The sequence below is a fragment of the Haplochromis burtoni genome, unplaced genomic scaffold (assembly GCF_018398535.1).
Source record: "Haplochromis burtoni strain Fernald_Lab_line unplaced genomic scaffold, NCSU_Asbu1 Contig_16, whole genome shotgun sequence".
In the NCBI taxonomy this organism is placed as follows: Eukaryota; Metazoa; Chordata; class Actinopteri; order Cichliformes; family Cichlidae; genus Haplochromis; species Haplochromis burtoni.
In genome coordinates this window covers 1,484,443-1,500,248 of record NW_024582377.1, presented here as the reverse complement: position 1 = coordinate 1,500,248, position 15,806 = coordinate 1,484,443, and the positions used below count along the sequence as shown (strand labels likewise).

Sequence of the window (15,806 nt, the reverse complement as noted above, 5' to 3'; positions counted from 1 at the left end):
TTATGTTTGTGTTTATCTTGTAAGAGTACACACTGATTATTCATGGTACTTCCCTTGTTATACAGCTTTTGGCATTTTCAAAGGATGTAGAAATGATCTTAACGCGGTCATGAGAGGCTCCTTAAAAAGTAGGACATCTGTTCCCATCAGCAGTTTCTCCGCTATATCCAACAGGCAAACTATATTTTCACTTAATCACAGAGCATTACTCAGAGTTTTCATTTCTGAACAGCAGGGCTTCTATTGGGCAGCTTGAATAAAAGCAACCAAGACTTCTTTTTTTTTTTTTTTAAACTGCTGGTCCCAAGCAAAGGCAGACTCAGGAAGTTACAACTGACAGCTCAGCATCAACTTAACTATGGCTCACAAGCAACATGCAACATTCAAAAAGAATTCGCAATTCAGCTGTACATCTCCGCTGCCCTTCCAAATGCCATGCAAACTACCATGTGGCTCTGTTGTTGTTCCAAAAAGAACAGCAGTCGGGACTTCCTGTTTTGTACATTTCTCTCCCCCCCCCCAAATTTACTGGCAAGGGAACTGAGGCCAGCAACTTAGTCTAAGGGGTAAACATATAAACATTTATGGAGAATACCACTGAGCAGAGGGAGAATTTGTAACACTTGAATTGTAAGCTTGAGTTTCTCACACATTGAAACAAACTTCCTATTACATTTTTCTGCTTTTAAAAGTTTACCAAAACCTGAAAATGTTGCGTCAACCACCAACTACATTTACTCTTGAAAAAACAGAGACATAGAAGATTTAAAATCACTTTTTTAATAAGACATTACAATGACATTGTTCTGTACATGGTACCCCCCCAGTCAAAATAGGAGTAAGAGCTGCACCACAAAGTGTCATTCAACATTTCACCAGTAAACAGCTCCCTCTGACTGTGTGACAGATGGATTCTGATGTAGGGTTAATGTACTTTCGTACTCATGCTACAGATATAGGCTATCATATAATGTCCCATTGCTGAGGCTAATCAACTGTGGTATCAGATTGAGAGCTCAGAACTGAATGACATTCCTTTGGAAAGATTGAGTCGACAGACTACGCATTACCCAAAAATCAAAAATGCATCCCGACAAGCATGTTTAAAAGTTACTGGAGGCCTATTTGTTGAATATTCAGCACAATTAGGTATCAAGACATGACACAAAAAGGTCAATCAGTTAAATATATAGCCCACATAAGGGTACCGAGAGGGGTAACAAAACATGTCAAAAGTCATTCTTTTCCCTCCTCTGATGCCCCAACTGGTGAGAATGAAATGTAAGCATTGGTGATTTTTTTTTTTCTCAATACCATTGAGAATGAATACTTTTCATCACAGTACTGTCTTAAAACAAATGTCAAAGTCTTCCATGTAGGCTACATAACATTAAAGAGCTCACCTTAGAAGAAGAAAAAAAAAATCCAAGTTCAATGCAACAGAGACCGAAGAACCTTGAAACAAGCTTTAGTCCAAGAATTAAGATAAAAACTTCAGCTTCATTAGAAAAATTATACAAAACAGAAGAATAGGCAAAGGCGGTGATTTCTGTGGCTTCAACCTTAGGACCGATTAACTCAATATTCATCAAGCAAGCCCCAGAAATAATGAATGTGATATAGGCCTGCTACAGAGTACAAGCGAACTTTAAGCCGGCAAACCCAGTTAGAGATAAATTAGTCATGGGGTAAACATAGTAATAAAAAATAAATGGGAAATAATCAACTTTTCTTAACCATACTCATTTTGAGAAGTTATTTGTTACTTTCAACTTTATTATAGTTTTGACCTAAAACAGTCAGCAACTCAATCATTAAGATTTGTAATTTGAGGTTAGCCATGTCAAGCCCTCATATAGTCCATCACCTGTGGTCGCACAGGAGGGCTGAACATACCAATTCCTATCTCTGATGCGGGTCAATCCGAGCTTCTCTTGGATTTCGTGTGGCTTCATGGCATCCGGAAGGTCTTGCTTATTGGCGAATATCAAGATGATGGCATCCCTCATCTCCCGGTCATTAATGATGCGGTGAAGTTCCTGCCTTGCTTCGTCAATGCGATCCCTGTCCGCGCAATCCACCACAAAAATTAACCCTTGGGTGCCCGTGTAGTAGTGTCGCCACAGGGGGCGAATCTTATCCTGGCCTCCAACATCCCATACGTTGAACTTGACATTTTTGTAGGTCACAGTTTCCACATTGAAGCCGACTGTAGGGATTGTGGTCACAGACTGTCCGAGTTTCAGTTTGTAAAGGATTGTTGTCTTTCCAGCAGCATCAAGTCCAAGCATCAATATTCTCATCTCCTTGTTGCCAAATATTTTTGAGAGCATTTTCCCCATTTTGAACTCTTGTGCATATATATTCTGCGCCTACTGAGAAAAGTTTCAGATACCGTTTTGGTAATTACTCACTTAAGATTACAACTTCAGTTTTTATAATATATTTACTGGTGAAAACATGTCTCTGAAGAGCGACTGAAGGTTAGAAAGTCAAAAGTCCTTAAGCATGTCAAACCTTATCAGGACTTCGGGACTTCTCGTTAAAGTCTGTCAGGATCCTGTTGAGAGCGGGGACATTTACCTTCAGTAAATCACACGGGTTTCGGGGCCTATACACAACATGGCACGGTGAGGTTAAGAACTTGACACCAGCGGCTGCTGTGCGTTCATTGTATTGTGTAAAACAACACAAAGCGGTGTGTGAAATTTGGGCAGAGTCGATTTAAAAAGTGAAGGGTAGTAGACGCTGTGAGTATATAAGGCCTCCCCTCAAAAAGCCGCGGTACTTGTGAATTCCTTGTGGTGTCTGTGTCTGGCGGTCCTCTTCACCGGGTGCGCCCTTGTTCTCTACCAAAGGAGAAAAGCTGCTTTCTGTGGCTACTCCATCAAGCGCTGTGCGGGGAAACTTTGCTGTGCGGGAAGGGACGACTTCGAGAATAACCTCTGTGACTCAGCAGCACATGTACCCACTCGCGTAACTCCTGTCCCCCCTGAAATGAGATTCGGTGGGAGGGTCAGACATGAAAAATTAGCTAGCTATCGCTCGTGGCTGTTTCACACAGGTAGTAGGCTAACATTAGCTAGCTTGTTGCCTAGCTAGCTAGCCGCGGGCTAACTAGCTAACGGTAGTTAGCTTAAGAAAACTAATCTTATCTGGACGAATAATACACACGTCAATGACAAAAATGACTGGGACATATCTTTATCGGTTAAACTGTTAATTCCAATATATGTTACCTACCTCTTATCTATCCCTCCTTTCTCCAGAAATACACCCAGCTCTCGCCTTTCTCCTTTGAGTGGAGCTGGTCGCAGTGCTGCTACACCGGAAAGGTGTGGAGCTGCATTAACAGCCACTTCCTCCCGTCTGCTTCATTCAGCTACTGCCGCCTAGTACAGCACTGACTGTCTGGGTCATGAGGATAAACTATAGACAGTATTAAAACGCCGTTTACAATCAAATTTCACTTCTGAAATAAAAATAAAACGTAATCTGACGCTGCTTTCTTTTACGCCGTAAGTTAACAGTAAATTAGCTAATAACAATTAAGGTAACGCCGCAACGTGATTCCTTATCCCAAACAGTTTCCAATAACGACATTAGTATCACGTTATATATGAAAATGTTCTTTGTTAATACACATAAATGGAAATACACTCCATGCCTAACATGTTCAGTTCCCAATGTTTCTATCTGATAAGTCTACTGACGCTGTAGTAATGTTAATTAAAGTAAAGTAACACTGCCCCCTTGTGGCTGTTTAAAGTTGCTATCCAAACGTGTGATTGGCAATCATTTTGTGCAGTTCTCTTTGTCTGTCCTCTGTTGTATGGGATGCAGCAGGACAGGTGTTTTACTAACCTTTGCTGCGTTCGTTGCTGCCGCTATATATATAACCATGTGGAGAAAAAAAGGTCTTGCATTTACTGGATTTATATGCAAACACTAGTGAACCAGCATCCATCCACAGTGCACCACTGATATCTGTCTGCACTGACAAATGTACTTAAACCTTTAATGAAATAGTTTATGAAAGCACAGTGATTTTATTAGATGTTAAAATCATCAACTTGTACACTTTAAATTGTCTATAAAATAGTCTAGGAGAACAATGGTCCTTTTTAAATTGTATAATGAACAGTGTTTAAAACCACAGTAACTCTGGAGATTTGATCATTTGCCCAGACTGTGTAAGTAATCAGACCCATGGTCAGGCAGGTGATTCAAGAATCTCATAGTCGTGTGAAACAGGCCTTAGACAGAATAATGGTTTTTTAGTAAAGGTCACATGAAAGCTTGCTTGGGGTTTAGCAAACAAGAAGGAATGTCTGGTTAAAAATCAACTCTTTAAGCAAAACTCCAAATACTTTGCCTGCAGTACAAAAATCACTGCCATTCTATGGATGAAACTCAGTGGGAGTAGCATTCAAGGAAAAATGAAGGAGTGACACTTTATAAAAATATCACACCATTAACTATTAAGGCATTAGTAAGGCTCCAATTTATCATTTATAAGGCATTACTCCTCCCTAGTATGAAACTTATAAATACAGATAAAAATGCCCATTTAAAACAATAACCCTATAAAAAAGAAACAAGAAAATAAAATAAAGTCATGATGAATGTTAAAAGATGGAATACTAGAATACAACAACTGCGGTGCCAAAAATAATGTAGCAGTATTTTGGGAATCCTGATTTTATTTACATTATGGCCATTAAATATTGCTATTTATTGATTTAATTCGGTAGCATCCTTGTTTTACAGGCTAGGGATTTTAAGATTCCATGGAACATGCCCATTGATTTGGGATTCTCCATGATGAAGGAGAACCACTTCTTAACCTGATCACCTCCTTACCCCAAGGAGGTGCTCTGAGTTTTCACTGAATGGGAAGGAGGAGGCGATCATCCACTGCTTCTTTCATTTCAGCTGAGTTCACCTAATGTGAAAGCGCTTTGGAAATGAACGTGACTGGACTTAGCTGACTAAAGCTGGCTAACAGAATACAAAGCAGAGGAAAGTTGAACTTCAGGAACAAACTAAAGAAATTCCAACATCAGAGATATTTTCCTGTATTATCAGTTTAATGTGAGGGACGCTTTGTTTATGGTGTTTACACTTGTTTGTGAAGCTCTGTGAAATATCCACTATTTTTTGTGAAAACTATATTCATCTTTTATTTTAAATAAAGCAGCTTAAGTATATTTAAGTTAAATTACCCCGAGGCTCTAACTGGTTGGTGTATCTTTCGCTCTTAAACTCCTGTTACTAGTTAGACTCTGGTCCGACCTACACTTCAGTATTCTGTAAACCTCAGGTGGGTTATGTTTGAGTCTGGCACTAATTATTTCTACGTTCTATATCTCTTTGTGGGTTTTCTGAATCATTTTCTGTTGTGAGTACAACCAAGAATTGTTCGAGTCTTAAGGTACTTTCATTTTCATTTATAAATGCTTTATAAGGCAAAAATAGTCCTCACTTTAGATGAGGTCACCCAAAAATACTTAATTAATAACCAGTAACTGTGTGAATTAACCATGAATTGCAATGTGAAATGAAGTATTTATCTTCTCCACCCATAAGATCCTGGTGTACTCAGCAAACCTTCAGACAAAAACTGGTTCAACCCAGGACAAATTGGGTGGACCTAAACACAAGCTGAACAATGTTGTGTAAGAAGTGCAATGCAGTGACGAGTGCTCAGACTCGCCCAGGAAACAACAGAATAACCACAGACACATGCACGACATAGCAGAGCCAGGACCTCAGGATAGGACTCAGTAGCACTTAAAGGACAGGAAATATCCTTAGAGGTTACTAAATGTTCACATTTTAGACGGAGAAGACAGTTGGTTTGAGAGAGATGAGTAAAGAGGGCCGTCTATGTCCACTGTGAGTGGCCAGCACTGAACATGGGTTGTGGTCTGTCATACTAACTATCAGCCGTCTTTGAGATGTCGGCTGTCTGGCGCCTCTTCTTAGGCAATTCAGCTCCCACTCACACCTTGACCCTTGCGACCTTAACGACTCAATGATGACAGGTTGGGTCAACCACCTGCAGCACCACCTTCAAGGTAAAATCCCCACTTAGGTTAAATATCCAGTCCAGTTGCCTTCAGCTAAAACACTTAACCCTGTAATGCCTGAACCAGGAAATAATTCTCAGAAAATGATTATTATTTTTTAAATGGAGTGTTTATTGAATCTTCTCTGGATCATATTTGCTACATCCAGCATTTTACTGCTTAAAAATGTATTGTGCAATTTATTATTATTATTATTAATAATAATTTTTTAAAAATAATTCTCTAATTAATTCTAATTCTCTTCAGTAACCTTTCTGAATACTTTATGAAGCAGCTTCATGTTTACTAGTAAGTTAATCGATTTTATTTATATAACACATTTAAAACCAAAAATCTTTACAATAGAAGAAACAAGGTATTTACATAAAGTAACACAACAACAACTTTTCCTCCATCCACGTTTCCAGAGATCAGCTGCTTCCAGAAGCTTGACATACAGGTCTGTTTTCAGCTCAGATTTCAAGATAGTCACGTTGATGCTTGTCTGAGGTTACTTGCAAGATCATTCCACAGTCTCGGCAAAGGCACACACAAGACACTTTACTGTTTTGATTTCAAACAGCACCAATTTATACCACACTCTCTAATGCACATAGAGCCACTGTAGGCTGGAGTAATCTGAACTCTCTTTTGTGTCCCAGTCAGTAATCTGGCTGCAGGATTTTGGTCTAATTGTAGACGAGCAAGAGATGACTGAATAGCTCAGTATACAGTGCATTACAGGAGTAGATGCAACAGAAGTATCCATGATTCTTTTCAGATGGGTTCTAAAAATAAAGATTTTATTCTGAAGATTGTGCTGAGCTGAAAGAAACTGCAGTTCACCGTGGCATTATTTTGTGTGTCATAGATTATCCCAAAGCTTTTAATCTGTGTTTTTATAGCCTTCCCTTTTTTTCCAGTCTGTCATTTTATTATTTATTTCTTTTTTTTTAACACAGACTTTGCTCTTAAAACATATAAACTGATTATATGTCAAAGGCCTGATACTAGGGTATTTTGTTAAAACATCAAGATAACAGACACTGCTATGCATCATCACAAATTTATAATAAATGCACATTAAATTTCAGTAAGTGCACACTTCTTTTACAACTGAATTTTAAATGTTAATTTAAAAAAAATAAAAATAAAAAAAATAAGAAGATGCATAAATTTCATGATGCATGTATATTTATTGCCCCAAACAAAAAACAGAAATTGCACAAATTGGAAAAATTGCAAACAGTAAACATTTTTTAAATGAACTCCAAATGTTTTTTCTTTAGCTCTCAAACCAAAAAGTGGAGCGTGCCAGGCATCCTTGTGGTTGACCCGTAGGAAGTTGACCCTCTATTAATCATGTGCGTCATCACACTCACAGTTTCAACTTAAAAGTGCCCGATTTGTCTGTGTCAGATAGTGCATGCTGAAATAACCAAATAAAATATGTAGTGAAAATGTCAAGCTAATGTCTTCCTTCTTTTCTATATTGTACCCAAAACAAAGCTTCCCATACAGGTTAACATGCGGCAAAGGCACCTCTCTGCATTTATGAGCCCACATTGTGAGAAAGGTGCACACAGACATTTCTCTGAAATACACACATGCAAGAGGGTGTTTCTCCCCCCATGTGCCTGCGAGGAGCTTTACAAGGAAGTTACCTGCCTGCATTCTCTGTGCTCACTAACTCAGGCCCCTTGAGCACAGTGAAAAAACAAACTAAATAAAAGAGACAACTAAATAAAAATGGCATAATAATTAGTTCTCATGCTGTTTGGGTGCATTTTACTGCACTGTTTTGAGTACAGAGTACCCAAATTAAATAAACAGGTAAAAGAAACTGTGGGTGGATGGATAACATTTCAAAAAGCATTACAATACATTACAATACACAATAATTGTAATGGTAAGATTTCCTTCCAATATACAGCTACTACCTGTAAGAATTGTTTTTAATGGTAAAGGTCTAATTGTTCTGGAAGTTATTATCAGAACAGGTTTTCTATACGTGGAAATAATTGTTCAGGAGATCCAAATGAATTGTATGAAAATATATACATTTATTATGTAAACTGCTTCTTATCAAGGTGAGAAGAGCGACAGCATTTATCATCAGCCTTGTTCTGAAAATCTTATCTCACACAGGTTTATAGACCCACTGTGCAAATAGGAAAACACAGTTTAGCTGCTATTTGCCCTTGGGGCCCTCATGGAGCCGAAATGAAAGGGATGACAAACAGAAGACAGGTCAGTGTACGTCAAAAGGATCGATTAGGTTTGATCTTTTATAGTTCCTCCCTAAAACTGTGTTTGTTTTGTTTTATTCCATTAGTTTGAGCATGTATGCAGCAGTCATTTAGGGAAGACAGAAAAGTTTTGAACTGCTTTGCATTTGGACACTGCTTGACCTCCACACACCTAAACACACCCCCATACACAGAAACACAAAATCTTTTCCTGGTAGTACAAACATTAACCTTTTTGAAGATAACACACTCTGAGAGTACTAAAATAGTACCACACAAAGTGCTTTACTCCAGTAACTACTTTGATAGTGATATAAAATGTGCATCTGCACCTTTATAACAGAAAAAGATCAGTTTGGTGCTGGTTTTGACCCAGAAGATTTTTAGTGTAGCGCGAGGGATTTATGTTGTATACACATAACTACAAGGCTATAAGGTTACATACCATATTTTATGTAACTATTATTTAGGTATTGCAAAAGTCACCCTCACAAATGTACTCTACACTCAAGAGACACAGTATATTTCAACAACTTTATTGCAAACCGTTAAGTAACAACGTAAGTTAAATCGCCAGGATGATACATGTTGTAACAGCAGGAACAGGAAAAGGGGGTGAGAGTGTCATTGTACTCTCATTATTGGTTGCTGTGGTTATAATTCATAATATAATCATAACCATATCAGCCAAATAAAATATTTCCATATAAAGATATGAAAACATGAACATGATGGGCACACGGTATCAGGAGACTGTCCGCATAAAGAGTTTACATCTAGGTCATTCTTTAGCTTTTCTACAGAATTCTTCACTGCGTAGAATTTGTAGATCAGCCTAAATAAAAATTCCTTGAACCAAGACCAAAACTTTATTACTGAGAGACTCGCGCAGAACACGCCCACGTCACTGACGTCAGAGTGCGCTCTGAGGAGTCCGAGAAGTTGAAGAGTTTAAGTGGGTGGGGAAATTAAAACATAACGGTAACAATGAGTCCCTCCTCTGTTTACTAAGCCGTTTTAACTACGACGAAAGCCGCTCTCCGTGTATAAAGGCAGACGATCCTCATGTAACCCTGCTAACAATAAAGAAACCCGGGTTTTGAACACTTTTCTTAGCTACCGCATTTAAAGAGACAGCGCCGGGGCTTTCGAAAAGCATCATGGCGGACTCCAGCACCAATGGCCTCACATCTCTGGCGCGGGCTTTGTCACAACCATCTCTGGATCTTATAGAAGTTAATGATGTTTCCCCTCCACGAAGTCTTCAGCTTCATCCAGGACGAAGGAGAAAGTTGTCCAGTTGCAACTCGATTGAGAACGCCGACCTGGTAACCTCACCTTGCGCCGCGGAGGCGCGGGTCCTCGTTATCAATACTGGAGGAACTATCGGCATGACCCTTCATGAAGACGGTAGCTATGGCAATCATTGTCATCAATTATTCGTCGTTCTCCTCTGTAGCAGTTAGCTAGCATAGCCGGTGGCTTCCTCTTATTGCATGTTTGCATGTGGGTCTGAACACGAGGCGTGACAACAATCTGCACGTGCATCCGAAAATAGACTTGGGGTAAACAGCTTACCTACACAGCTGATGCCATGTGCGACTGGCGACCTTCCAAATGAACTACACCGGTGTACACATGAGCAGACTGTTTTGGTCTTGTGAATGAACGTGGAAATGAAGATGCTAAATGAAGCTTGGTTTTAGTGAACAGAAATGCAAAGACGAAAGTTGAGATCAGATGTATTTACTCTGCGCATGATTCAGGGTTTTACAACAGACTCAAGTTTCGAAACAGGAGAGCAGCCAACGCCAAACGTACTACAGTGAAAACAGGTTCTCTCAATGAATAACTGAATGTTGACATTAGTTACTGTGCAACATCTGCGGTATTCGGACTTTTAAAAACCACCTGTCCCTATTTTTCAATCCATAATAAGCGACCTACTCATGTTTGTGGTTTATTCATTGCTTTGACATTTGCAATACAACTAAATATTCTTATATGTTATGGATTTTCTAAATAAGCTGAACTTGCCTTAACTATATTTGGACAAATACCTTTCATTATGAGAATGATACAAGGCCATTGTTAAATCCTCCCAATTCTTTTGACCTTTGGGCTGAAGGAAGGACAATACTCTGTGTATAAATGCTCAATCAACAATTACTTTATTACATACAATTCAACACTTTATGAGCACAAACCATCTGGATGGGGAGACATGCATGAAGAGGGTCACAGCAAAATCTCAAACTGGTGGAGGATTACTCAAACTCTTATAGCCTCTAGTGGCCCCCAGCTAGTTGCAAAAACCTAAACATTCACATTCTTTCTAACTCCAAGCGAGCCTGACTTATGGCCTTGTCTGTCTCCTCTACTATCAGAAAAAGCAAGGTCCTGACTTTCTGAAAACAGTATTTCTTATAACTCAGCAGTATAATGCATCATAAAACAATATCATTCATTCACACAGAATCAGCAGTCTAATGCAATACAAATCAGTTTAATAACTGTAATAGTTATCACCTTCTTCTAATTCAGGAGAATAATACAAACTAAAACTACATAATAATTTCACAATCTTTAATTAGGGGTATAACATAGCATACGATAATATGCTAATATATACCATCCATGTTCTGGTAGCAAAGAAAAGAAAAAAAGCAGCCGGACAGCCATTTAGGCGAGGGTCATCATCCACACTTATATTATACGTATATTATACTTATAGCTAAATAGAGCGCCAACAGTCAGAGTGAACTCATCAAACACAGTGCTAGATCAGTCGCAATGTACAGTAGCTCAAGGTGGTTTGTTGACCAACTGAGATATTGACAAGTGATCACAGGATTTATCCCACAGCAGAAAGATCTTTTCCTCATCTAATCTCTCCCCACACCCTGGCGTTCTCCCAGCTCAGGCTTCATCAATATTCATGTCACTAACACCCAAAACCAGTTTTTCCTCAGTTTTATGCCAAGGTATGTTCTTTATGGTCTGTTTTTCAACAGATAAACAAAAGTTAAATTAAATACACTCTTTAGACATTAAATTAAGAATAAAATGATTTTATAGATTTGATATGACACTTTATACTTACATCAAACACTATAACTATCCTTCATTGTAGCTTAGTAAATGACTGAAATCTTTTCAGTGCCAACACACTGCCTTCGTTGTGTTGTTTTGCTCGACTCATGCTTCCAAGCCTTCTCCATCACTCTAATTCTAGCCTTTCTGTTTTGAACGCAGTGAATAGTTTGGAGCTTGTGATGAAGGTCTTCCGAGGTCTTTTCTTAATGGCTGACTTGGATAATGATATTCCTGCTTCTGGGCCCTGTTCCAGGAAGCCGGTTTAGAAAACTCAGAGTGAAAAACGATACTCAGGGTTGAGTAACCCCGAACTGTCCAACTCGGAATATTCGGTTTCAGAAAGGCTGATAACAAGTTAGTTCAATCAACGCGGAGTTGCTTTAACCCCAAGTGAAGCGCGCGGACGAGGATACATAAAGCCCTGATAAGCGGAGCACAGATTAAGCGAGTCACCATGGAGACGGAGGGAAAGAAGGCGCGGTCAATGTATTTTACAGCGCTTGACGCCGAAATTCTGATGGCAGCATATGCCGATAACATGCAAATTCCGCGGAAAAAAGTAACACGAGCCACTAGCTGCAAAAGAAAGGGAGCATGCATGGCAAAACATAGCCGACAGAGTCAATGCGTGAGTGTTAATTTAAACATTGATCGAGGGATTTCCACCCATTTAACACGTTATTTTATCATATGTTATTTTATTTGTTATTTTATACATTTTATTTTGTGATGTGATGTGAGCGCAGGTGCAACCCAACAGGCCCCAAACGTTCCTGGCAGCAAGTAAAAATGAAATATAAAAATATAGTCCAAACAGGTGAGGTGTAATTGTATTATGAGCCATAGTGCTTGGTCTGTTTGTCCATGTAAATCAATTGCAGTTAGAGGCTACATTAATTTTCTTTCTGTAAGCACTTATTGAAATTATCTGAGCACATTACAAGTACATATTTGCTTACTCTGTATGCTCAAATGTGACCCGTTATAGCCAACAGAAAAAAAGCGGAGGCCCGAAAAACAGGTGGGGGTCCTCCACCACCACCACTCACAGAGGCTGAGCAGTTGGCCCTCAGCCAAAACAGTGGGCGCCCTGTGGCCGAAGGCATCTCTGCGGGGACATCCTCTGAGTCAATAACCCCGCAAGACACAAGTGCCTACATAGGGGGTAAATTCAAAATAATACATGATGTGCATACATCCTTTCTTCACAGTCACCTTTGCAGTGCTGCTCATTCATTTGATAAACTCTTTACCATAATGGATTATTTTGTAGTGAAGTCATTTTCCTACTGATTTTGCCTTCCCTCAGTCTTGGTTGTCTTTGAGAGCATAATGACAATGAAGTGTAAGGTGATTGGTATGTTTGTTAATTGCCATTTGGTCCCTTGTAAGTTATAAGTGACCTGTATAAACCTCATATTCTATCAGTTGATGGTGGTGGTGTACTGCATCTGGTGCAGCCTCCTGTTGAGCCAGACCAACATGCAGTTGTGAGTAATACTCCACAGATTATATGAGTTTACAGTAGAACAGCAATGTTGTTTATTTCTTTACTACAGGAAAATAATGAAGAAACATTGACAGCTGTTACAGAGGAGGAAGCAACAGAGACACTTTATGAGGTTTACATCTTTTAATACTTTGTGTACAGGAAACACAGGCGACCAATAAAGCCAGTTGAACTAAAAAACCTGTTTATTCTTCTTTCAACATGTTGAGGTGATGGGTCAAAAGAAATGATTGTGACATATGGTGTCTCTGACTGCGCTTCCATCTTGTATGTCCGTGGGAGGGTCAGGATGTTCATGGTTTGGATCACTGCTGATGTTTGGTTCAGAAGGACAGTGTTCTCCTCTAATTGTGGCAATGTTGTGAAGAATCACACATGCCACAATAATGTCACATGCCCTTTCTGGGGTGACCCTGAGTCTCTTGCAGGCACTGGAACCGGGCCTTAAGCATTCCGATAGTCATTTCAATTCTGGCTCTTGTCCTGCAATTAGCCAGATTATATCGCTGCTGTGGGCCCGGTTCAGGGTCAGGGTAAGGGGTAAGCAAATAGGGTAAACATGGATACCCCCTATCACCAAGCAAGTAGCCAGTGAACTCTCCTAAGACAGAAGGATACACTTCAGTTCAAATGTCCCTGAAGCAATTGGTCTTTATATATTTTAAAGTATTCTCAACTCACCATGTCCAAATTTTGTGCTCAGTGTACATTCACGGAATATTTGTGAGTCATGGACAGAGCCTGGCCGCTTGGCTTCCACATTTGTGATAATGTTGGCAGCATCACATATGATCTTCACAGTGCAGAGAACACAAATTAGCATCCATTACTATAATGAAATAATTTGTTAGTTTGAAATGCTACAGGGAACTATGTACCTGTACATTAATGCTGTGGAAAGACTTCCTGTTCACATAGTCTCCTTCATTTACTGAAGGAGCAATGATTGGAATGTGAGTGCCATCTGTACAGCCAATCACGCCTGGGAACCGTGAAATAAATGTAAAATTTAAGTAGTAGTTCAAGTATCACCACATCATGAATTAAGTTTGTTCATCCTGATACCTGCAATTTTGTGGCATCCCTCTTTGATAAATCTTGTGGGTCTATGACCGGGGAACACCACAAACGAGTACAGGAGACGTTTCAGTGCAACTGTAACATTCCTGACTGCCCGACAGACGGTAGCCTTGGAAACGTGCTCAGCGTCACCAATATTATACAGAAAGCTCCCGTTTGCAAAAAACCGAAGTGCAATACAAATAATATGTAATGAACTGAGAGCATGTCCGCGATGTGTCACATAGCAATATATGGCCTGAGGATGTTATGTCAAATAACTTATAGATTGTGCTGAGAAACGGTAACGTTCACACAGAAAACTCATCAGGAAATGATAAAATGTCCAAACGCGATCTGATCACTCTCTCCCGGCGGAGAGCTCTGCGGAGAATTTGGGCTTCACGATCTACCGGCTCTTCACGGAAGGGACACGCCATGTCTGACACTTCCTACTGTCAGGTTTCCGACAAAGGGGCGGGGTCAGTCAGGGTTAGTTGTGGTAAACCTGCTAGGGGGCAGGTTAGCTTCACGGCGTGTGTCGTCATAGTGACTCACTCAGGCTGCAGCTGAACTCGCTTTGTGAAACCGAAAAACCAGCGTTTTCGTTAACTCAGGGTATACTTACTCAGTTTTTCCACTAAACCGGCTTCCTGAAACAGGGCCCTGGAGAGTCTTTTTCATTTACATGGATTTTCTGAAGTGGTTTCTTCTTTGTCATGGAAAAGATGCTGTGACCATTCACAGCTATGGTGATCTGTGGGGGGTCCAGGCCTTTTTATTATTTACAGAGCTGACCAGTGTATCCTTTTTTCTTAGGATGTCCCACACTTTTGATTTGGCCACTTATAATATCCCCATTGTCTCTATGATGGGTTTTTTTTGGAGCCTAAAGATGGTCTGGTTTTTGAATCGAGAGCTTCTTTGATTACATATTGTGGGTTTTATAGCAACTGCTTCCAAATACATTATGCCGTTAGAGCTGTAATTACTATACTCTTCCTACAGTTTGGATGTAAACAGCCTCAAATTAAAGCTGAAAGTATTACTTTAGTCATATTTTAAGCCCATATTGGTTGCAATTGTAACTTGAATATGTTTTGATAAAAGGCTCAAATAACAAAAATTGCACGGACTTAACTGTAGGTCAGCTCCCTTAATATACAGTCATATGAAAAATAGTTTTCACACGACTTCTTTACAGCCCTGTGATAATGTAACTACACCCTTGTTGCTTCCGTACAATTTAGAGGGAAACTATGAGCCAGCCACTGCTGACAAATTGCACTTGATTAATTGATCATCATGAAGTGCTGTTGTGGAGGATTAAGTTTGTGTTAACACAATATGAATGATCTTAGAGAAGGAATTGTTGCTGCCCATCATTCCATCGGTCCATCATTCTATAGTAAGAAAGATTATTCACAAGTGGAAAACATTCAAGACAGATGCCTGGATCCCCAGCAAATTCAATCCAAAGTCAGACTGTGCAAGAGAGAAATTGCAAAAAACTCAAGAGCTACCTCTCAGATGCTACAGGTCTTGGTTAGTGTGTTCAATGTTAAGTTTGTTTGTACAGTATAAAAAGGCTGAACAAATATGGCGTTTTTTGGAAGGGTTTCCAGAAAAAGAACATGGCAGTATAGCCTAGGTTTGTCAAACCACACGACTTCTGGAACGATGTCCTTTGGACAAACCAAACTAAACTAAATCCAGAGCGCCACATTTGGTGAAAACCAAACAAAGCATATCAACCCAAACACCTTACCAACCGTCAAGCACGGTGGTGGAGGGGTGATGATTTGGGTTTGTTTTCCAGTC

At 39.6% G+C, this 15,806-nt stretch overlaps 2 protein-coding genes and 1 long non-coding RNA gene across 7 annotated transcripts in view; 1 reads left to right on the top strand and 2 right to left on the bottom strand.

Moving 5' to 3' along the window:
• Window positions 1-760: 760 nt before the first annotated feature.
• Window positions 761-3,519, bottom strand: arf6b (ADP-ribosylation factor 6b). Its single transcript, XM_005916737.3, has 2 exons — window positions 3,244-3,519; window positions 761-2,992 (listed from the first exon to the last, which is right to left on the bottom strand). The coding sequence occupies exon 2, from the start codon at window positions 2,340-2,342 to the stop codon at window positions 1,815-1,817; it is 528 nt and encodes a 175-aa protein (XP_005916799.1). The 5' UTR covers window positions 2,343-2,992; window positions 3,244-3,519; the 3' UTR covers window positions 761-1,814.
• A 5,718-nt stretch (window positions 3,520-9,237) lies between these two features.
• aspg (asparaginase homolog (S. cerevisiae)) overlaps window positions 9,238-15,806 on the top strand; it is a 22,205-nt gene continuing 15,636 nt past the window's right edge. For all 4 annotated transcript variants that reach the window (XM_005916734.3, XM_005916736.3, XM_005916735.3 and 1 more), the window contains exon 1: window positions 9,238-9,730. In XM_005916734.3, coding sequence (XP_005916796.1) covers window positions 9,481-9,730 — 250 coding nt within the window. In that variant the 5' untranslated portion in view covers window positions 9,238-9,480. The remainder of the gene's footprint in view (window positions 9,731-15,806) is intronic.
• On the bottom strand, window positions 13,430-13,859 carry LOC121814095. 2 transcript variants are annotated; one of them, XR_006054061.1, is made up of 3 exons: window positions 13,805-13,823; window positions 13,608-13,719; window positions 13,430-13,527 (listed from the first exon to the last, which is right to left on the bottom strand). It is a non-coding gene; the product is annotated as an uncharacterized LOC121814095 (long non-coding RNA). The 2 variants fall into 2 exon arrangements; XR_006054060.1 differs by having other exon boundaries at window positions 13,430-13,719; window positions 13,805-13,859.